Source organism: Desmodus rotundus, chromosome 5 (genome assembly GCF_022682495.2).
Source record: "Desmodus rotundus isolate HL8 chromosome 5, HLdesRot8A.1, whole genome shotgun sequence".
NCBI classification, from domain to species: Eukaryota; Metazoa; Chordata; class Mammalia; order Chiroptera; family Phyllostomidae; genus Desmodus; species Desmodus rotundus.
In genome coordinates, this window is record NC_071391.1 from 120324542 (window position 1) to 120348329 (window position 23788).

General features: G+C 43.2%; 1 protein-coding gene across 7 annotated transcripts in view; it reads right to left on the reverse strand.

Moving 5' to 3' along the window:
• The window catches only part of SLC8A1 (solute carrier family 8 member A1), a 344047-nt gene that overhangs the window by 11701 nt on the left and 308558 nt on the right, over positions 1-23788 (reverse strand). For all 7 annotated transcript variants that reach the window (XM_024552884.3, XM_045189492.2, XM_045189493.2 and 4 more), the window contains one exon: positions 14473-14748. In XM_024552884.3, the coding sequence (XP_024408652.2) occupies positions 14473-14748 (276 nt within the window). The remainder of the gene's footprint in view (positions 1-14472; positions 14749-23788) is intronic.

The following is a 23788-nucleotide window of genomic DNA, read 5'->3' on the forward strand; positions in this document are numbered from 1 at the left end:
CTGAGCCAAGGGGGATGGGACACATGGAACAGGGCCATTCAGAGCTGTTTTGGGTAGCAACAGCTTTATAGCTAACCCCTGGCAGTCATTTAACATATCTATAACCTTTAACTGGTTTCATGGATATGTTAAATAGCTGTGGCCCTGCTTTGAGCCAGGGAGATGGGAGTGGCTTCCACCCAAGATGGGACTGGGAAGCAACTCCCCCTGGCTACAGGGCCTGCGTGAGAGCTTGGAGATGATTGGCTCCAAGCCATGGGGCCACACCTGCCCAGACTTACTATGGCAGCCCAGTAAAGCTGGAAGAATACGGGGATGCTGGCAGGTGTAGCTGACTGTAGGAGGAGTCGGAAATGGGCTGCAAAGGAAGATGGGAACTGGGATTTAAACCTAGGCCCGGCAGCCATAGGTAAGAGGAGAGACCATGTGGCTCTGAAGGGAAGGAGAGACCATGTGGCTCTGAAGTAAAGGAGAGAGACCACGCGGCTTCAAAGAGTAGGGAGGACCACAAGGTTATGGGGGAGAAAGAAGAGACCATGCAGCTCTGAAGGAAGGAGTGAACCACGAGGCTCTGAAGCAAGTAGATAGATAGAGGTCCATGTGGTTATGAAGTGGGGAAAAGGACCACGCGGTTCTGAAGGAGAGTAAAGAGGACCACGAGGTTTTGGAGTGCTTCTTCTTGCCACGCGGCTTAGGCAGCAGGAGAGACTTTGCAGCCATAGAGAAAGGGGAGAAAGGACTCTTGCTGCTGGGCCATGAGAAGGTGCCACATGGCTTTGGATTAACTGGAGATCGCAGCAGCCACACAGCTGATGGTGCTGGGAGCCTGAATCACGGACTTCTACTTCTTTTCCTGAGACACGGTACCCCGGACTGGGCACAGGGAGAGGGAAGGACTGTGCATCTGTGGGTATTCTAGAGGACTTTAGTATCTTACTGAAGACATTAGGTCATTATTCTAAGTTTGTGTAACTTTTGAATAAACAATTCCTTTCCTTTTCACCAGTCTCTGGCATTGAGAGACGTCTTTCCTCTGGCGGCGGGCATTGCGAACCTAGCAGGTGGGCGTGGGGGGAAGGAACCTCCAGAGACAGAAAGGCGGAATCCTTTCTGTAATAATTTATCGTGAACCACCCCCACCCTCCTGCTCTGTAACAGAAACACCAGCCTGACTCCTTTAGCAAAATATTGTATTTGCATGACCAGAAACATTAAGGAAGGGCTGATTTCATGGAAGACCTCTCACTCTCTCAGAAGTGTTCGAGATCATTGACTGAGAACATTGGTTGATTCCTTAGTTCCTGGCTTCTCCCAGCATCACATTTACAGGCTCTGTAGTAAGTAAAAATAGGCTTGACTGAACCTAGTTTGAAAATAACATCAACTTCCTTATCTTTTTAATTTTGACCTATAATTTTATTCCCTCTATAAGAAACCTTTATTTTAATAATACCAAATCCATGTGAATAGAATAATTGGTAAGATTCAGTGAAGCAGTACCTTGCTAACTTTGAAAAGGAAAAAAGGAAGGGCAGATATGGGGCTAAAACAGCTGAATTAATTACCACTTTCCTAAGCAAGGGGGTTTGTTATTAGATACGACTGAAATTCTCTTCTTGCTTCAGAAACAGCCCAGGGCTACCCTGCACAAAACAGCGTCCTCCAGCTCACTTCTCCTTCCTTCCCAATAATCTATCCCTGCTCCCATCTCTCTACCCTCCTTGTATTTGAAGCCCAGTTCTTTCTTCTATGCTTTGTTCTATTTATGGAACATCCATATCCTAGCTGAGTCTTCGTAAATCCTCTTCCTCCTTTTCTCAAGTCCTGCATTAGAAATACCCCAAGCCAGGTGAGAGCCAGAGATAGCTGAGAAGGATCTGATAGAAAAACTGGGAGAAAAATTAAAACAGAACCTGCCCACTCTCACCTCCAGGTAGCCTCAGTGAGCTACTAAGGGCTCTAAAGGTGTGATGCTGAGACTATGGACCCAGAAGATCCACTGAGCAATGCACTGAAGACGCCCGACATGTGCTTTGCCCTGTCTGCGTTTCCCCAGAGCGACTTACTCCACAAAGACATTCTCTTTTTGAAGGGATTGCTTTGTGCACTATAAGTTCAGGTAAACATGAGTACTATTAAAAGTGGGCAAATAGAGGCAACTCAAGCAGAAAATATCACTGCATACAACTTCAACCAAGCACTAGGGGCAGCAGGTGACACGTGAGGACAGGTGAGACTTGACGGGGTTCTGGAAAGGTACAATAAATCTCCCAGTACTGCTTCCACCTTGCATTGCCTTGGAGTAAAATTTCCCCCATTGGCTCATTCCTCTGGGTTAATCATATGGTGCAAGGAAAGCACATATGTCTCTCAAAAGTCCTAAAAATCCACACAATCTGTGGTCCAGCAATTCTCCTTCTAAAGATCTAGAAGTAGTTGAACCAGTGTAAAAGTTATGTGTGGCGACGGTGAGGGCTTTTATGGTAGAGAATAATTAGAAACAAACTGCCCAGCATTTTGGGTAAAATAAATTGCAACTTCATATAACATTGTGCAACTGGCCGAATCATGATGTGAGGGACACTGACAGAGCAGAATTTTCACAACGGCTAAGTGAAAAAGCGGTTGACAGCATGATGCCTAGTTGAATCCATTAAAACGTGGATCCATATTTTATATTCTTCACAAGTACATTTTTGTGCAATTTATTTAAGCTTCCCAGGATTTTAAAATTTGAAAGATAGACAAATGCAAGTGGATGGTGGACTTGCATGATTTCTTTTTTACTCTTTGCTTATTACAAAGAGAATTTTATTTACAGATAAAATGTAAAAAGAATATATTTATGACTTAGGTTATTAAAGGCTGCTAAGTATACATTAAGTAGTCTTATTAAATAACAGGGTCTGTCTGGGAAGGGATAGAGGCTTGATTTTTAGCCTTTTCTGCTCTTTTCAGGAGGGTAGTCTAGGGTAGTTGGTCCTTGGTGGAAGACATCATACATTCTACACACAGAGCAGGTATGTTTCACACTGTATGAAGGGTGGGGAGGATGAGAGATGAAGAGGACCTCCTCAGGACATTACCTGGACATCAGGGGCTGGCCTAGAGTCCAGAGTCAAGAAGGTGCCTGGGACAGGCCACAAAGTGGAACAAGATCCCCCAAAACACACTTCACCGATTGTAAAAGGTTGCCCAGGACTGGCTGTGAGGCAAGATGTGTGTTTGTCTGTTTCCCTCCCACCATGCCTGTCAAGCAAGGAGGGACGGTAGAGCAGAGCCAAAATCCTCTCTTAAGTTTGTATTTTGTGTTACAGCAACATCATATTTTATTTACCAACAGAATGTTTTACTGACTTCAACTCACAATTGGTTTGTATATGCACTTGTCCTGACAAATACTTTTTACAAGCTTGTTAAGAGATTTGCGCCCTTGAGGTATCTGCGAAGGGATGTAATATCCAAGTCTTTCATCATTGTACTTGGGCTCTTACTGGGGATGTAATTTGTAATGCAAAGACCAGAAAATAGGTGTAGAGCTCCATCTAAGCTGCTAAGAATATGCTATGAGGCTCAGCTCTAATGTCAAGATTTGTCCTTGTCTCTCTCTCTCCCAGGCACCAAGCACAGCTCTTACTAGACAATAAGTCTTTTGACAGGTACCTCTTATTTGTACAGTAATCTTATAATTATCAGAGTACTGCTGTAGATGTTACACTCTTTGTTCTGCCTGACATTTGAGATGAACAGTACCATCAGCCCCTTTTTTTCAGGAGAGGAAAGGGAAGTTTCCTGTGGGTCAGATGGAATTTGAGTGGGGTGAGGTTCTACTCTACATTCTGTGATTCCTGATGCCCAGGTCCTTACACTGCAGGTTCCTTTCCAGGACCCTTCATCACATCCTGCTCTTGCCAGATGTTACCCCATGCTCCGAATCTGACAACATGTTGAGATTAACTAACTCCCAGGGCTGCTATGGATACCAAAGAGATAAAGTATACAAATGTACTTTTTAAACAATGAAGCTATGCAAATGGGGTTATTGTTGAAAGACTTCTTGTATTAAATGCAAGTGCTCTGCCCTTAATGAAAACATCATTAGTCACTGATGCTTTAATGTGGATCATTTGTTGAATATTCCAAAGTCATAACTAACTTGGAATATTTGCATTTGTAGAACAAGTGTTGGGGAGGAAAACCCAGGGCACATGAGGGGGCCATGTAAGCACCCACGCTGCCAAATACACTAGGTCCTCACTTAACGTCATCAGTAGGTTCTTGGGACTTGGTGAAACAACAAATAAGGAAACTGACTTTACCTTAGGCTGACTGAGATAAACAAGAGTTCGATTCCCGAGGCATCTCATCAGCATTACAATGAAAAGAAAGTGAATGAAAAACATTATTCAAGGACCTGCTATCATTCAAAAGCATTATTGTTTGAAATGGGCACCAGAAAAAGTAACACTTTTCTAGTTTCTAAGACTAGAACTGCCTGGGTAAGTGTGCATTGGGAGAACCAGAGGTCTGAGTGATTTAGGTAGTTTGCCAAAGATTAGTGGTACAAGCAGTCACACCACCCTATTAAAATACCCCTCCACGTATACACACTCTATCCCATGATTCCATAATCCTGTTTTATTCAACAGTGTTCACCCTCAGTGCTATCTGAAACTTTGTCATATTTTTAAGTGTCTGCCTTCTCCTTCTGGAGTGTGAACTTCATGGGATTAAACATAAAATATCTATCTTGTTTATCCATCCACCATGTAGAACAGGGCCTAGTACCTAGTAGATGCTCATAAAATGTTTATAGAGTGACTGAATGAAAACAAGTGCAGACCGGTCTTAAGCCTATGCCTTTCCACTGCATCCTACTGCTTCCTTTGTTTTAACTTTCAAACAATGGTGTTACTGTCCTTTTTAGTGCCTCCTGACTGGTGCAGAAAGAAGATCAGCTGAATATTTCATGATGAAAAATGCCACATTGCCTCAGGGCCTGGGTTCAGGCTTCCTAGTTAGAGGTTGGTATTGTCTGCTGGAACACAGTGTGTTTTTATTCTGAGTACTGCCTGTATACTCAACTTGGGTGTAGAAGTTGTACAAGACAGGGCTTAACCCTTACTTGACACAGCAGAAGTCATTGAGGTCAGGTCTGTCCCTTTTCTTCCTCAAAGTGAACTTGAGAAGCCCAGGACAGAAGGCGCACGCAGTACCTGGAACTACCACTGCTGCAGCCTGGCACTGAGCGCTGACCCTTCTGAGTGGCCTGAGCCAGGGCCTCTAGTTTGACAATGGGGTAGTTTAGGGGTTCGGGCTTGCCATAGTTCAGCCACCAGAAGCATCACCATACAGAGAACCCTTCAGAGAAGGACACGGCCGAGACCCTTTTGCACATTGGTGGTCATTTGTTGTCTTACAGCTGTAACTCAGGAATGAAAAGGTACAATTAGTCCGCCGCTGGGCCCATTTGCAGACCGCAGCGGGGGTCATTTTAGTTCAGAACTATAGCAAGTCCTGCTTGTCATCTCTGGCCCTGATTTCTTTAGTGGTAACCTAATAATAGCTTATAGTTTGTGGAGGACCATGCCCCAAAGCCCCTTGGGCTCCAGAGGGCATGGGTTGGGGCGAAAGGGGTAGGAATGGAGAAAACAAACACAACGTGCAATTTTGTGATTGTAAATGACAGAACCAAAATAAGCTATTTTCTCCTGGTATACAAAATCCAGGAGTTTTACATGTGCTGAGCTAAACAAAGGTTATCAAATATGGTCAGCAACAGGGTTAGCCTTTCTGGGTCATGTGCTAGAAAAGGTGGCTGAACGATGGTAAGGCATTTTATAGATTTAAACCCTTTTCTGGAATGAAGCAGAGTATAAACAAGTAATATATAGCTTATGTTCATTCCTGGGAAAAGGCAGGAAGTGAGTCTGTGTGCCGAGGAATAATGATGGCATTCCAGCTGGCATTGGGCATAAATGCCAAGCAGCATGATTTCATATCTATAATATGCATTCTCCCCAACAGATATTAAAATTCTTTCATAGTCACATGTGAAATTTGCCTTTTAAATTGACTTAGCATTTCATTTGCCTTCTCCTCTAAAAATACCAGTGGGCCTTAAATTCACATTGTTGCTCATGCAGTGGCCCCGCCATGGCAATTAAGTGAGGCTTTTTTATAGCCCAAGTTTTTTCTTTTGAATTCAGTATGTGTCATAATAAGACTACGTCATTCTTTGTTCGGGGAGACCATGCACGTGGCCTCTGTTCAACAGGCCTTGGTCTCGATTCTCTTCCTAATGGCTTCCATAGGTTTGTATTGATCCACGGCGACACGCTGGGTTGTGCGTGAGGGTAAGAAGCTGAACTTATGAGACTTGCTTCCTTCGCACTGTGTTATAATCAACTGACCGAGTTGGCCAAGGACATTTAGCACTTACAGACCATTAAACATGGGGTGCTACCCCAGGACTCACAGGGTTAATTCTAAGTGCCACTACAACATTTCCCCCAACAATTTCGATGATGTGAGCCAAGGTTCCTGTTGGGGAAGGGTAGTGAGATTGTTTTCAAAGGTATTAAGGTCCATATATGTACAAAGTGATCAGTACAATACCACATATATTTTACTTACACTTTTAGTTTACAAATGTCTACAGAGATTTTGCAATTAATAAACTAAAAATTATTTTAAAACCTTACAGAACCCATGGCAAAACCCTAATATTATGTATTATTAGAGTGAGTACAAATTACTATCATGTAGAGAATCTATGACATTTGTATATTAAAGTTGGTCTTTGAGAAAAACCGAGAAAAGACAAATGTGTAGAGTCAGAAAGTACGTTAGTGTGGCCCTGGGCCTGGAGGGGGAAGTAGGGGTTTCCTGCAAGTGGCCAGGAGGGATCTCACTGGGGTGATGAAATGTTCTAACTGCATTAGGGCAATGGTGGCACAACAGTGAATTTACTAAAGAAGAACCACTGAACTGTGTTCTTCAAATGGGTGAATGTTATGGTGAGTAAATTACACAGCAATACAGTTGTTAAAAATGCAGGCTGAGGCTTGAATTGGAAAGAAACAGAACAAAACAGTGGTCCTTGACAATTTTTCATCTTCAAATGTTTCAAATGTGAACAGGGAGAAATGAAAGTCATCATCTCAACGTTTATAAGTCACTTGCTAGAGACCCACACTTTTGTTAATCCCTCTGGAGCAAAAAGGCCTAATTAGCGTTGGCTACACTTGCTGCTTGCTCCCTTTAGAGTACACTTGAGATGGAAAAGAAGAGGAAATTTACATTCATCTTCATCACACAGGCTTAACAACAACTCTTCAAACAGAATGCACCCCCCTTGCCCCACACACACACATGATGTTCCCGTCAAGTGCCCTTGCTCTGGCTGAACTAGAGCGGGCAAGAAGGCTCAGATAAAGACTAGAATGGAATATTTTTAGCTCCCCTCCTCTTGCACTGTGACTTTTGTGGGACTGAGTGAAGAAGGTAGCTGGTGTGGAATTGGGGCACTTACCCTATGACTTTGCAGAGTTTCATGACAAAGGTTTAGTACCCCGCTCCCCCCCCCCCCCACCTCCTGGTGGACTGACATTGTTATCATCCTGGTCCCCCTCCAGCCCTGTGCTCAACGCCAGGTACCCTTGCAGTGTGGCCCTCTGAGAAAAAACCCTTAAAAATACGAACTCTTCTATTGAGCAAAAAAATACAGGATGCTAATAGTTTTGGAATGGATCTTTCCTAGGTTTTTACAAAATGCCCTTGGCCTGTTCTTCATTTGGGATAATGGGCAGTTCTTGTGCCACTTATGGAGCAAACTTGTGAAATCTGGTGCCTAGCTTTTCTTTGTTTCGCTCTGTCCTTGTAAATGTTTGCTTTTGTGGGCTTCCTTCAATGCTGGTGACATCACGTGTTCATGGGAAAGTGTGCTGGAGTGGTTCACCTCCAGGCAGCTCCTCACTGGCGTGAAGTTAAGATCAGGGCCCTTGGAACGCCATCGGGCGATCGGGCTGCCCGTGCCACTCCTCTGGCCAAGTCCCTAGGTGGCTTTGCCTCTTGGCCGGACTACAGACCGAAGGGCCCATCTTCAGCAGTCCTGACCTCTCTTGGTGGCAAAGAAGCTGAGCGCTTAGTACAGTCTCTGGAAACAAAATATACATGCCCTTTAGGATCTCATGGGGGAAGCGGCACCACAGCCACTTACACATTCTCTCTGAGCCCTAATTTTCTTGTGCGGCTGAGGGCACTGGTGCTCAATCCCCTGTATGCTACCAAGTGGCTTTTACACAGGGCCACCACTCTCTACATGCAGGGGCCTGGTACTCCGTGTGTCTCCCGGGCCATTGCTAAGACTGCAGTATGCAACCTGACAACCATTCGAGTTATTTTAGGACCCACTGAGAAATAAGCAGCAGGACATAAAAAATTGTGATGAACTTGTTAGTTAAGTATACTCTAGAATACCCAAGTTTCAGAATAATAGGAAGTTGGAAAATTAATAGACGAAAAATTCAAACCATCAATAGCTAATGATTTTTTTGTCACAAAAACAAATAATATATTTTCTAGTGGTGACAAACAGAAATCTCATTTTTTAAAGAAGCATCTAAGAAACAAAAAATAAACGTTTGGAGGAGGCAAAATAGCTTCGCATCTCTTAATGATATAAGCTAAAGAACTTAATAGGTAATGCAGAAAATAATTGTCATTGGTTACACTGAGAGCAATTCTCGAAATGTCAACAGGAATAGGTAATTATTTCCTGCTTTTTATACCAACTGTCAGTTGACAAAGTGCTCTGAGATCCATATGACTAATCCTAACATTGATTCTATTTGAATTGCCAGGTATCATTATGCCTGCCTTGCAGAGCAAAAAGCCAAGGCTCAGAGAGTCGACAGGTTGATTGCAGGCACACGGTGAATAATGGCGAGAAGTCCACCTTTCTGAGTTCGGTTCCAAAGCTCTTGTCACTAGACCCCCTTGGTGCCCATTCATGGCTGCTCTACTAAGAGAAGGAAGGAAACAGCGGGTGTAACTAGTCGTACACAAGTTCCTTCCCATGGTATTTAGAGGTCTAGAAATGATGGAACTTAAAAATGACATGCATTTTCTCTAAAACAGAGTGTTATTTTCAAAAAAGTTTCTACTTATAAAGTGGGAAAAACCCCTAAGATCATCTATTTCTTTTCAATTCATACCTTAAAATCTATAGTATGAAATCATTCTGACTTGACAGAATCCAAAAGGTAGTCAAAACACTCGAAGCCAACAGAAAATCTGACAGTGCCAGAGGTGAGGGGCAGGCTAGGACCGTCCGTTTCCAAGCTGTTCTGGCCCCAGGAGTGAACATGCAGTACAGGGAAGATGTAGGCAGCAGTAGACAAGAGTCAGCACAAGCTCAACCCAGATGTATGGAGAAAGGTTTAGTGAGTACAGGAAAATACTCCCAACTCTTCAGCATCTAAGGGTTTCCTCTGCAATTAAGAAAGAACTCATACTTTGTTCTGAATCCACTAGAAGGAAGAAATAAAAGTAAAATCCATATTTGGAATCTCGTAGAGAAGCCAGAATGTCTTGACCCCATGTACCCAAGGGAATAACTGTAAGCTGAAAGAATGTGCCATTACAGGTGGTCCTCAGTATTACAGAGGCTGGGTGCCAAATGTTCCTTCTGACATTTTCTTCCCTTGGATTTCGAAACTTATTCCACAGAAGTAATGTGATATAACAGAGTCACGAACCCATGCCAAGCTATTCAAAAATGCCTATTTAGCACTCCCCAGAGTATGCCTAAAGTTTGAAAAGTTCTGGGTCTTGGAAGCAGGAATTCCTGTAGAGTAAAAAATAAAGTTCCCAGTATAGCTAAAATCATGCAAGAGGAAAAAGTTTCTTTTCCGAGTTTCTTAGTTACTGTTGCCCTGTCTTACTACAACACCCTGCTCAGATATATTCTACTCCTCAAAAATAAGCCACACTATAGAAGTATCATCTCTCTCAGTCGTAACTTTAATTCTTAGCTGTCTCCAGAAGGTGCTAGGAAGAAAGCAACCTGACTGAACCAACTTATACTAATATGTAAATGACTTACTTGTACATTCATTTATATTCACAATACATACACATGCACACACACAGCTGCATTATTTCTGTGTGAGTTAGGCATTATTCTAGCATCCAGGGATAAAACAGAGGGAAAAAAGGGCAAGATTTGTGTTCCCATGAAGTTTATATTTCAGTGAGGAGAGTTAGAGAATAATATTTATTTAAATACATTTATATACTCTATTCAAAAATAAATAAGCCAAAAAATCCAGAAAGTAATGAATACAGAAAATAAGGTGATGTAATAGAGCAGAACTGATTGACCACTTCACATTACATGGCCTCTTTGAAGAAGGAACGTTTAAGATGAGATACAATTGAGACAAAGAGCCAGTCTTGTATAAATGAAGGAAAGAGCATTTAACAAGCTAGGACAGCCCTGAGAGAGGTATGGACTTGCTCCGAGGAGGGCAGTAAAAAGGCCAATGGGGCCAAAGGACAGTGGGCAAGGAAGACAACACAGTGGAAAGATAGGCGGGGGGAATCACATAGGTCTCTGTAAGCCTGAGCGCTGCTTTTAAAGTTTATCCTAAGGGAAACAGGCAGCTTTGAACTGTGGTGGATTTGTCCCTGAAAACAATGTGCATCAGAAGCATGAAGGCAGATGGAAGGCTACGGCGGGTCTGAGAGTGTACGGGACCAGAGGAGCTGTGGTGGAGAGAAAGCTAGGTGGGTTGGATGGAGAGATCCTTTAGAGGAACGGTCTGCAGGAGGTATGAAGGGGCTGGCTGCAGGGATGAGGAAAAGAACAAAGACACTTGGGCGGATGATAGTGCTGTTTTCCTGAGACAGGCAAGATCTGGAATGAAATGGTCTGGTTGAAGGACAAGGCGCTTAGGCAGTGGAAATCAACAGTTCTATTTTGGACATGGTAATTTTGAGCTGCAAATTACACATCTGGCATCCGTACAGGGAAGGCAGTTGTTATGTGAATCTACAGCTCAGGGGCAAGTCGAAGCTGGGGATACACACTTGGTGATCACTGGCGTATGGACGGCATGCCAGCCACGGAGACTGATGCGATGGACCAGGGAGTGACCATGGACCCAGAAGAGAAGAGTGCTGGCGGCCAGGCTCTGGCTCACCCCAGCTGCAATCCACATCTCATTTTACAGAAAAAAATATTTTAGTCATATGGCTGCCACACTTTCAAGAGTTTATGAATACCAAAGATGCAGAGGTGGGAAGAGACTGTCCAGAACTCTTCTCCAAACAGCTCAGTAAAAGGTGATTCAGGACAAGCAGGTACTTCCTCTACTGACCTGATGGGTCTTTGAGCTCTCCTGTGCGTACCTAATCTAAGGCTGAGGGGGAGTGAAGACCCTCAGGACTCTTTCTCTGCCAGTAGGTTATACGAGCATTGGCTACCAGTGCTGTGAAGAAGAAGCTCTCTCTCACCTAGAAAGTCCTAAGCACTTTTTCCTATGGATTTTGAGCAATAAAGTAAGGACACTTCAAATGATATTTAATTCTTCCTTCAGGTAGGGTGCATTTCCAATGCTCTTCAGGCCACCATCAGCTAAGAATCTAAGAGTCTCCCTTAGAGAGGGGCAGCGATGTATCAGTTACTAGCCAGGAGCTCTTCTACTTCAGGGAACGTGTCAAGACATCAGCCTAGAGGAAAGGCTGGGCCCGGACCAATGCCAATTAGTGGTAGGCTCCAAGTGAAGAGGATGAGTTTTCCTCACTCTTCTTCTGCCCGTAGCAACTGTGCTTTGGGAACAATAGCATTGTTATCTTTTTAAGTAAGGAGATAAAGCACTGCTTGGAATTATCAGCATTGAGAAATAAGGTCAGAGATATTATGTTCAGTCAGCATCTTGTTCAATTTGCACAGCTGATTTTTGAAAATAAACGTTGATATAGAGATGATCATTTGCGATTACCTATGAATATATTGTTTGGGGACCACGCTGCATAGTTAATGTTGTATCAAATTACAGGAGTTCTCCCAATAACAGAGGAAAGACATCTGTATCCCAATGGGAAGCGTTTGACAACAAATGATTCTGTTTTATTCTTCCCAATAGGCTTTCTTCCCTCTTGATGCCTCTCCCTGGGAACTGAGGTGGTGTTAAGTGGCAGAACAAATGAGTCCTCTGAACACGGAGGTTTACTGTAATCCACATTTTATGTTACAGAAAAATATTTTTAATCATATGACTGAAGACTGCTCTAAAGCATTAATGCAGAAGACGCAGAGAGCCATTTTGCAAGATTGGTATTAGAGAAAGGAGCGCTTTTCAGGCACTGAGATGAGTTTGGAAATGAAACAGCAACAACACATTATTTTGGAACAAGGATTTGATGAAGGGAAAACATTGTAAAAATCCTTTTGAAAGCAAGACATGCGTTTGCTAGGACCAACTGCTGCCTTTGAGTAACTGTGGTGAGAGCTAATTTCACCTTCATTACCATAGTTTGAACATATTCTCCTCAAGGGTTAAACCCACAGCCGATAGTAAGCTAATGTGGGCACCATTTGATACAGTGATTTAAGCCTGAGGCAAAGTGGACCCCAAAACATTTTCCTATAACAACCACAGACAGAGGAATGGATAACCCCGATGTTTAGTTCCTCTAGTTGTGTGTGTGTGTATATATATATATATATATATATATATATATATATATATATATATATGTTCTCTAAACAAAGCAACTTAAAATATGAATATTTTACATTTTTTCTCCTACTTGGTAAATTTCTGGTCATTTTGGAAACAATTCAAAACAAAGACAAATGTGGAACTGCTGGAAGAGAGCCGCGGCGGAGAGGGAGCCTGCCCTGCTCCGAGGATGGGCAGTCAGCCGGAAGAGCGTGCACAGCCCTGCTCACTCAGGCAGGGCTAAGAGCACGTCCTGGACCCCTGGTGCCTCCATCACCATAACCATGCCAGGCGCCGTCATCAGGACTCCCAAATGGTCCATCAGTTGGGTAGCACCATGTGCTGCGGCCGACCAGGATGAATCTGGAGCCTTCCTGGTTACTCACAGACAAACTGTCCAGATTATTACCAGTCAGGTCCCCCTGACCTACTCAACATAAATCGTCACAAAAGCCACTGTGTTACCGAATTCCTTCTGTATCCCAGATGCTCTACTAGGTACATAGTTTATAGATGTTTTCTCTGGTCCTTACCATGATTCTGCAAGTTAAGTATGGTTACCCCGATTTTACAAATAAAGAAGCTGAGGCTCCGAGATGTTTAGTAACTTATACTCAGTCACCGAGATGATAAGTATCTGAGTGGAAAACAACTAGAGGATTCCAGTGAAGGAGTAGACATGATTTAAATTGTACTTGTTTCAGACTCAAAACCAAAAGCCGAGGTTGCCCACAATGGCAAGTGTGAGTAGTAATCACAGCATTTACCTAAATGCTATGGTAAATGTGGGACTTTGAATGGTACCTCACGTCCCGCCTCTTCCCCAGGTTGTGGATTGTAACACTTGACCTTGAATGTGGGTTGCTCAGAGTTAAGGCTGCACATCTGTCAAGATGTCAACTAGTGCTGGGGAATGGGCCCGGAACTTCAGTTACAATAAGATCTGATGTGTAGCAGAGTCACCTGTGAACTCAGAACACACATTTCTAGGCCCTTCCCCTAGATCTTCTGATTCCATTGGTTGGTGGTGGGTCCCGGGCATTTGCATTTTTTCTAAAGAAGCTCTCAGGTAGTTCTGATGCCCACCAAACTTTGAAAATTACTGATGTCAGTGTCGTGTTGGACGGATAATGTCTTACTCAGAAGTCGGAGCAAACCATAGTGAGCTGAAGTCGGAGGGTGGGAGAAAATCTCAGCTTATAGGAATGCCCGAAGGGATGTCCATGAAATGCGTGCTTTGTGAGGTTATTTTTCCCCTCTCCTAATCAATGTCTGCCTCTTTTTATTTCCTCCCATTAATATTTGGGTCAAGAGCACATGATATCAGGCCTTCAGTAAGGCTTATCTTAGTTATCCAATGAATACAGTTTCGTGGAAATAACCTAAACGACAGAAGTTTTGTTCTTGAAGATGATTCTGTAATTTTGTTTTGTGATTTTGGAAGTGCTGATTGTACTGGGGGGCTCAGCTGCAGATCTATCCATCAGATCATCCTGTTCTGTCCCTCAGGCCGTGCAGGCCCTCTGGGGATGCCTTCCTGTCATCACGATGAAACTGACCAGCTTTCTAACCTCGAAAGATGCCATGACAAGGTCTTGGCAAGGACATTATTCATATCTTTGGGATCCTGTCTTTTAGAGGCCTCGTTTGTCGTCACAGTCCTTGAAAGTGTTAGACAAGATGAGGTCATAAGGTAAATGGGCTCTCAGGTGGGGGGCTCATACGTGAACATATTCTCTACCTGGTACTGAAGTTCCAAGTGCGACGAACACCACCGCAGTCACAGAATCTTTCAGGCCAATGGTGCAGCCGAAGTGGGAAGCCAGGTCGCCGATGAAAGCGGTCAGTATGCCAATCATGAGGATGGAGACAATGAAACACGCCCAGCCATTCCAGTATTCTGTAGGGGGCACGAAGGCAAACAGGACCTTCCAGAACACTGTCAGAAAGTGCATCACATAATCGAAACAGGAGGGCAGCTTCTCCTCCCCACACTCGTCGTCGTCGTCATCTTCCCCTAGAAAGAAAGGAATGGAGCACATATCATCACAAGCTGTGCTATCAGGGTCTCCCTCTCAACCGATCCCTCCTTCCTGGGCCTGTCACCTCTGCCCTCTGAGTGACCAGGAGGCCATTAGAAGTGGGCGAAGCTTAGGGTTTTCCAAGAGTCAATCATAATGAAACAATTATTGTTTCATGCTCAGTGTCATAGGTCAATGGTGAAAACTTAACGACATACTAGTTACATGCAATCAATACACTCTACTCTCCTGTCACCTCCAGTGAGATTTGTCACTTAAGAGAAATGACAAGGATTTCTTCCAAAAGTCTGGGAAGCCCTGTGCCCAGCTCGCCCTGTGCCTGGCTCAGAAAGAAGCCTCTTCTGAAGGAAGATAACTGTGATAGAGTTCTTCTACCAGGATTCTTTTCTTGAAACAAATTTTTGTTTTCCGACTTCAGCTCTGGGCAGTCACGGTCCCATAATCAAGTACAGGACAACATTCACACAGGGCCCTCCACCATGGCTCTGGGCCCCACCTACTTCTCCAGTGTTATCTCCTTCGAGGACTTCAAACTCACACTTCATCCTAGTTAAACAGAATTATCATCTGCATTCTTCTACAAACCATACGTACTTTCTCCTTCTGTCCTTTAGCACTAAGTGTACTTGGCATGTCCCAATCCTCCCCTCCTTATGCTTCCCCGCTTGTCCTTTAAAACTCACTTCCTTTATGAAATCTTCTCTGAACCCCGTTGCCCTCCAGTGAGAGCTGGAAACTCCTCCTCTGAGCTTCCACAGCCCCAGCATTTGTAACACTAGACTGGGGCATCTCACAGTGTGGGCCAGCAGCAGCAGTGTGCCCAGGGTACTCGTTAGAAATGCACATTTCTGGCCCCACTGAATCAGAAACTAGTGGTTGGGGGATGGGAGGTGGCAACCACTTAAGCTACAGCCAATAAAGTCATTTCCTTGCTTTGCTTTGGTGTCTGCTCTACAAAAGTCTCCTAGCTCCTGCTGGTGGAGCATACTAAGCATTTTTGGTTTGACCCTGCCCAATTTGAATCCACATTCACACAAATAAACTTTTAAAAATTTTAGTGAGCCTCAGTTTATCTTTTAAAAACCATTTCCTACAGCATTCATGTTGTATGGTTATTAAATATTTGTAGTATCACCTTTGCCTAAAAGCAGAAGATGCCCTTAAATAAAAGTAATACATGTTATAGGTTGAATTATGTTCCCACCAAATTCATTGTTCTAAGCCCTAGCACCTCAGAATGTGACTGTATGGGAAGACAGAGCCTTTAAAGAGATATTTAAGCTACAATGAGGCTGTTAGGGTGGGCCCTAATCCAATCTGACTGGTGTCCTTTAAGAAGAGGAAGTTGGGACTCGATGGCAGGGCTGTATGCACCAGAGGAAAGGTCGTGTGAGGACCCAGCAAGAAGGCGCCCTTCCCTTTCCCAACTCTAGGAGAAAAGACTCAGGAAGAAGCAAACCTGCCAACACTTTGAGCTTGGATTTCTAGCCCCCAGAACTGTGAGAAAGTAAATTTCCATTGTTTAAGCCACCTGGTCTGTGGTACTGTGTTATGGTGGCCCTAGCAAACTATGACATACTTTTGGAAGTCCCCTGTGCCCTAATGTTGATGTACAGAAACAGTCATTTACCTTCTATTACCCACTCCGTTCTTCTGTCTTTTATCTATTTCTTCTTTCTCCCTTCTTTCGCTTTTCTTCCCATTTTCCTTTTACCCTACACATTAGATGCAGGTAGAACTCATTCTGAAAGTTGCAATAGTCAGGGCTTATTGAAGGGAGCAGGGAAGAAGAGAAACATGTTAATTCTTTCTCTACCTTCTTCCCTCACTGCCTACAGCAAAGGAGGGGGTGCTTCCCATACCCCAGCAAAGCTCCAAAAAAGGACTAGACTGTCAAGTTATGTTTATTTTGTATCTGATCCTTTTAAATTTCTATATTTGTGGACTTTTTATACTTTCATAGGGTCTATGATCAAAACAGTTTGGAAAACACTGAATCTTAATCAGTCATCTATGAAATACAGATTATTTTGGGCGTCTTAAGTCCATATGGCGATGATGAACGGGAAAACAAAAAAATGAAGCTTCTCAGAAGAAAGGACAATTATAGAAAGTAGATAATGTATTTGTCTTCAGGATGAAAATAATAACACATTTCTCATGAGGGGGTGCAGGGGAACAACTAGATTACCTCTAAGGTATTTGAGGATATTTCAAGATAATAGTTATCATGGTAGTTATTATTTTCCTATACTGAAGGGTTGTGACTGCGTTTCCCTATCATTATTTAATTGCTTGGTCAATATGGTGGGTCCCAAGTTTACAGTCTAGGCTTTTAAAAAGAAAACGTGATCTAGCCCTCTGGGATTAACTCCACGGTCTATAAGTGGGCAATGAAAAATGAGGGGGGAGAGAGAGAAAGAGATTGAGATTTCTTTCTGTGGGCGTCTAGCATTACAAGGAATCTTAAATATTTTAATGCTCACGTCTGGAATGGGAGACCCATCTGTTTTACTACATTTGAAAGCAGAAGTGGCTTCCCACCCTTTTTCCTGGGATCTCACTGCTTTTTACAGATTTTAACCTCCAACTCAGATGTCATTAAAATACTAAAAGGGACCACTGACTGCCTTGGGTGATGCGCAATTAGCCTGCCTTGGAAGAGGACAAAGAAATATTATGCTCATTCATCACCGTCTGGACACTACTTAAAAGTCTGTTCCTTGCAAAGATCGGTGGAGCATTTTTTAAAAAAGGCCTGGGAGCATCTTTTATGTGACAGCAAAGTTGATGGTAACCTGCGGGGGCGTGTGTTTGCCAGCCCAGGGTTACTAAGAGGCTTTGCAATTCTTTCCAGCCCCTCCTCTCCATTAGCAAGGAAATAGGCAGGCTGGTGGGTTTCCTTTCAAAGGATCCCAAGCAAAAGATCCTCTTATCTCAGAATCCTTCTTTTCAGCTTTAGGGATTCTACAAAGAGAAAGATAACACGAAAACTATATTTGATTAATCTGCCCTATGGCCTTTTAAATGATTTCCTTGATACATGTTGGATGTCCTAAAAATATACCCACAAAAATAGCCAAATTATTAAAACCACACAAATAGCCAAAGCATTAAAACCACAAATAGTGGAGAGGTAACAGTACCATTGATGTAACAGACTTGCACTGCCCCTGCTGTGCCCCTGAACACAGGACCATCATCTGGCACTAGTGATCCTGAGGGGCGAACCCTGGGCCTGGCACCTGAAGATAAGACAACATCTAAAGCAAACCAGAGATTGGTTTACATCCCTCTAGAGATGCTCAGGGTTTGGCCTCAGGGAGAGCTTTGAGAACAGGAAAAAGAGGCTGCTGGAGAATAGTAGTCAGCTGGGTCAGAAAACTTAAGTCAATTTGTAGTTCTGATAGCTTGTTTTAAGGGAAGGCATTTGACTTTCCTGAGCTTCAGTCCCTCCTCTGTCGAGTCAGTTTCCTAGCTCCCACATCACAGAGCTGCGGTGAGGGACTAGAAGAAGAAATGTCCAAGTCCTTTGTATTACCCTGAATCTCTTTGCAGTCAGATGTACCGTTTTCTATCACTGTTACTTGTCAGGAGGAAGGCAGCAAGTCAGTACGACCTGAGCTTCCTGATTTCACAGAATCTATATTCTGTTTGAATGAAACATTTATTGCTCCAGCTTCTCCAAGCTGCTTGATTTCAAGAAAAGAAACGGAAGAAACAGAGGGAGAGAACATGAATGGGTGTCCACTAAGTGACAGGCACTGAGCTAATTTTTTCCCCATGCTTCATTTCATTTAATCCGTACAATAACCATGAGAGATGGGCATTATTAATCCCATTGCACATATGAAGAACCTGAAGCTCAGAGAATTATGTAACTTTTAAAAATAATGACACAGTTGGTAAGTGGCTGAGTTGGGATTTGATCCTACAGTCTATTTACTACACATGATGTCTTATCGAAGCGAGTTGAGGACTTTAGAATTGATTCAAAATTTGAATCTGAGAATTCCTCCTATGCTTAAATGCTATAGAAATACAATGTTGCTTTTTTAAGGAATGTGAGAACACTGATCAGTAATGTTTGTTCTAATTTATTTTCTAGATCTGATATATTTTCAGCAGTCAGCCACATGTTCTTTTTCAAGCCCTTGGGGACCAACTAAACCCAGGAAATAAGACAGTAAATGGAGGGCATCGTAGTTGTGATTATTTAGAAATCTGTGATTTAGACTATGACAAGTCCTTATTTCTGTTTCTAGTTGTCAAAAGTCAACCATCTAGTTTGGAATCCAACGCCCTGGTTTGCATCTAGCTCTTCACTCTTGCAGTTGGGAAAGTGGCCCACAGCATCACGAATCTGTAATGGAAAGTACTTTGGGGAATGTATGCTGCTGTTAACCAGAGGAAGTGTCTGACTTTCTAGTCCTTCCAGGTATTTGTTTATATCTATAATTAGTCCATTTTTATTCGGCAAGAGAATCCTCCACTGTGGATGAGTGAGAATGATCAGAACACTTTCCGGAAATATGACAGGATGACTTCTGTGGCCAACAGCCCTGTCATCCATGGGATTTCATGAGCCCAACAAGTGTTACTTAGCAGCCCTGTGCGATACACAAATCGGTAACTGTGAAGCTGGATCACTACAGTGGATTTCTACATTCTACGCGCATTGTTTTGGGCACAATTTCTTTCTCAAATATTGTTCCTTCCTTTTTTCAAGCAAGATTGAGTTTAATTTTGTGTCTCTTTAGTTTCTAAGCACCCAAATTTGTTGTCTTCAAACAAATTACCACAGTAAGTTGGTTGAAAGGGCTTTCTCCACATCTATCACTTTCTTTTGCAACCTGATACATATAGTAAATAACAGATCAAGTTCTACTCTTCTGTTTTACATTTCCACTTCTCTTTGTTTTCTAAGTTTCTAACAAAATCATAAAATATTTAAGATAAAAGAAATCTTAGCAATCAGCTAATTTACCCCTTCTCATTACAAGAGAAAAAACCGAGAACTGTGATTTAATGGATGAATTTTTGATCTCTTGTTTTCTTGTGTGTGTGTGTGATATGTAAGGGCTTGAATTAAACCCCATGACACCTACTGTCGTGCTCACTCAATGATCTAAAAACCTCTCTTCTTTCCTTTTCCCTTTAACATGCTTGTATCGTATTTCTGGTGAGAAAATATTTATCCATCTCTTCCAACCCTTAATGATTTCTATATACCACTAAGTGTAATAACCTAAAGATTCATTCCCAAACAAGAATTTAATCTCTTGTTCTGGATTTGGGAGAAGTGCTATAAACCTCTCCTTATAACCCGATGGGCAGGAAGTACTTACTTATATAATCTCTGACGAAAAGGAGACCTCTGCAGTTTTTTGACCAAGTGTATTACAAGATAAGTCCTGCACAAGGGAGACCTCAAAACATACTTTATGCAAATTTATAGATATGGGTTGCCAAAGCAGATAGAAAAGAGGCAGGTATTTGATCCCATCAGTGGAAACTTGTAGGTATTATTGTAGAAAATAACTGAACTTCAACCACTGGGAGGGTGTCACAGGTTGCCAAGGTGAGCTCCCTGTTTAACATGAGTTCCCTTACAATCTCCACCCAATGGTCACTGTGCCGCACTTGGGCCTCAGCTGCCACGGTGTTCGTGATCTCACAGTCCAAGTTTCAGGAGCTCAAGCTGTCAGCTCGGGCTGTTAGGTTCCCATCGCATAGGCCGTGTGGAATAAATCCAGTCTGGCTCCACATGACATTCCTGCAGGCACTTGACACCGCTCCCTTGCCCACCACTCTCAGCCCTCCCTCCAGGGTGCTTGGTGAGGCTGGCCATGCTCCTCTGACCACTGTCTCGGCTAGTCCTAACCTCCCCTTTTAGAATGTGGTGCTCAGCTTATCTGCTCTGGGGAAGGCCTTTCTTCTTTCTCCTGGACACACTTACTGTCAGTAATGTACACATTGGGCTTTGGGTGGCCACATTACACATTGTCGTATATACAGCTTATACACCTACTATACATGAACAGCAACCCTGTTTCAATGCCTTTTCTAGCTCATGTCTCACTTCCCACACTAGTGTAACTGATTTTTGAGACACAACTGTAGAATCATTCATCTGTCTTTATTAGGCTTTTGAAGAGAAATGATTAGGTACTATTTTTTTCAGTACAAGTTAAACCTTATCATTAGAAAACCTGTATTTTGACATTTAGAATCTCTCTCTAAGAACTTTCCTTCTGAAAGTCCTCTTCCAAATGTATTTGGATTGTGGAAAAAAGTCTCTTGGTGTGGCTGGTTGTCCTTGGGGAGGATGCGAACCCTGCTGCTGGTGTCTAGTCCTCTGTCCTAGTCCTGTGCAGCTAAAGGCCTGAGGGCAAGGCTGGTGGTTTGCTGGAAGGTCCTTTGTCACTAGCTAGTGGGGAACAAAATGAGTGTGGAGGCTCCATGCCTAGAATCTACTGTGCATGGGCACCCACATCTAGGAGATCGAGTTCGAGATTGTTATAGACTTGCAACTTGGACTGCTGGCCCGTTCTTAAGGGACCCCTGTGTAGATCCTATGAATCATGCCCACCCTGCGCGTCCAAGCTGGAGACAGCTGTGGGTCATTCTGTCTCCCAGTATCAGTGCTCATTAACATCCATACTTGGGGCATTAGGCACAGATGACATGTGACAAGACTGAGAAGGATGAGGGAAGGGACTCAACTCCCTGTGAATAACTTGCAACCCTGTCTGGGCGAATGAACTGGGTGAAATGTGCCAAACAGAATGTTACCAGCTCAAGCCTTTGTGGTCCTTGTTAGGATGGTTAATACAGCCCAAGAAATATCCAATGTGACAGAAATATTTCTCAGCAAATGCAGCCACTGTCAAAATGAAAAACGGATCCACTAAGGAGTTCTAGCCCCATGGAAGTTTGATTATTGGCAAAATGAATCTGTTAAAGATGCAAATCGACTGCTTAGCCTCTCTCTCTTTTAAGAACTCCTCTATGTGTTCTGAGCATCCCAATGAGCCTAAGTTTACACAATTAGTCTTGTGAGTGTTTGCCCGGAGCCTTGTTTTTTTGCAAACTTACTCCACATCAGGCTGAGAATCTTGAAATTGTGATCTCTTACCACTTACTGATTATAGGATTAGCAGAAACCCAGGCTTCTGCAACAGAGAAGCCTATTCCCTACAGACTTGAGCACCTAAGAAACAAACCCTCAACAAGTACATACCCAGCAAGAGTAGAGAGATACCTCCTGCTAGTTCCGATGGTTTAGTTACAGAGGGTAGTATGTGGGCACGCTGGGTTCTAAGATTGGCCTGAGGGCTCCGCTAATGCCTTGTAAATAGAAGCAGCTGTGTGGATTAGCCTCCTGCAGTGTGGGAAGTTGAGCCTTGGTGGAACTGTTTGGGCAGCAATAACCCTTTAGTTGTCAACAAACTGCTCAATGCTATGCTCTAGGAAAATGCTGAAATGTATATAAAGGGTTGCGCTGATGTGTACCAAAGGCTGCCCCCCATTCAGAGGAGTATAAAGACTGTCTGGATTTTAAGTTGCTGCTGTGGTTAATCCGTGAATTTGGGTTTACTTGCTGAGTGCTTACCTTCATGCATGTGGGGAAACACACACATCTCACTTAGTCTTCATCTTCCCAGCAAACGGCTAGAGTGGGTATTGTTTTCTCTGTTTTTAAGGTGAAGAAACCAAGGCTCAGAATTTCAGGGACGCTTATGAGATCTAAAACACTTTCCACTACTTCACTGCAATTACCTGACTCACTGATTCCAGCGAGGAAAATCTATGGTTTGTCCAGCAAAAATCCATTCTGATAACCTCTAGGTTTATTGGGCTGTCTTATGAAACGTGTACCTGGGAAATAACCGCCCTCCTTGAAATAACCCTCTGCATATGGTGTCATATAGAAATTACTGAATGCTTTTTTGGGGAAATGAATGGATTGTCTTACTTCCTTTCTTCTTCCTCAAGAGTCTGATTTTCCTTTCATCTTTGCGAAAATTCTCTCTTAGTGGTTTATATTGGCCCTGCTGGATGGGATTCTCTCATTTGGGTGGCAAGTATCCAGCTCTCTGTGCAGCAAATGGGAAGGACTCTAGACCTTAAGCAACTGTGACCCCCTCCTCTGTGAGTGCTTTCCTGGTCTCAGGATCACTTGAAGGAACTTTGTTCTGATCACGGGTTTTGTGAGTGGGTTTGCTGGCAAAGTGGTGATAGAAGCCGAGAACCTAAGACTCTAATTACGGCCTTAGTTTGCACAGTACAAAGTGACTGCAGTTCCTCAGGACACCCCTCGTCTGCCTGCCTGTCCCCTCCTCCCTGCCAGGACTTCCTTTCAATGAGACCCCAGTAAATAGGGTCCTCCACTGCGAGCAAAGGGGCTTTGATGAGTTACGTGTCCTTGGGCACATCACAGAGATGCTCCTTGTGCTTCCATGTCTTGTCCTGGCAACTGAGACTGGCCTTCATTACCTTTCTCTTTCTGTTGTTAAAATGATAATTGGAATTTTTAAGAGCACTATGACCTTATATGTAGTGATCAGTTTGCAGAGGGAGGATTAGCTCATTAGTGGAATTCAGATGGAGCATCTCCATTCCCTCACTGCTCACAGACACTCCTTTTTTGTAGAGAGTAGGCTGGCTAAGGCGGGTGTGACAATCAAGTTTGTCTGTCTGCCAGTGGCTTTTTAGTCTTTCACAAATAATAACCCTGCACCAAGCTGTTGTGATGCTTTTCTCCAACATAAACCACCCTAAAAAGATCTCTTTCTCTCTCATTGCCAGTTAAGTCTTTGGCCTGTTTTCTTTACTTGGTTAAGGCATAGTCCAAATGCTATTAAGTTGATAGATCTTCACTCCAAAGATATTTCAGGTCAGTACTTTATACCACAAGCCTAGGCTGAACCCCTAACCTGGGCCCATATCTGTAGTAAATCTTCAAAGGGAGTGGAGAGGTTAAAAGAGGGAGTTTATTTATACCATTCATTT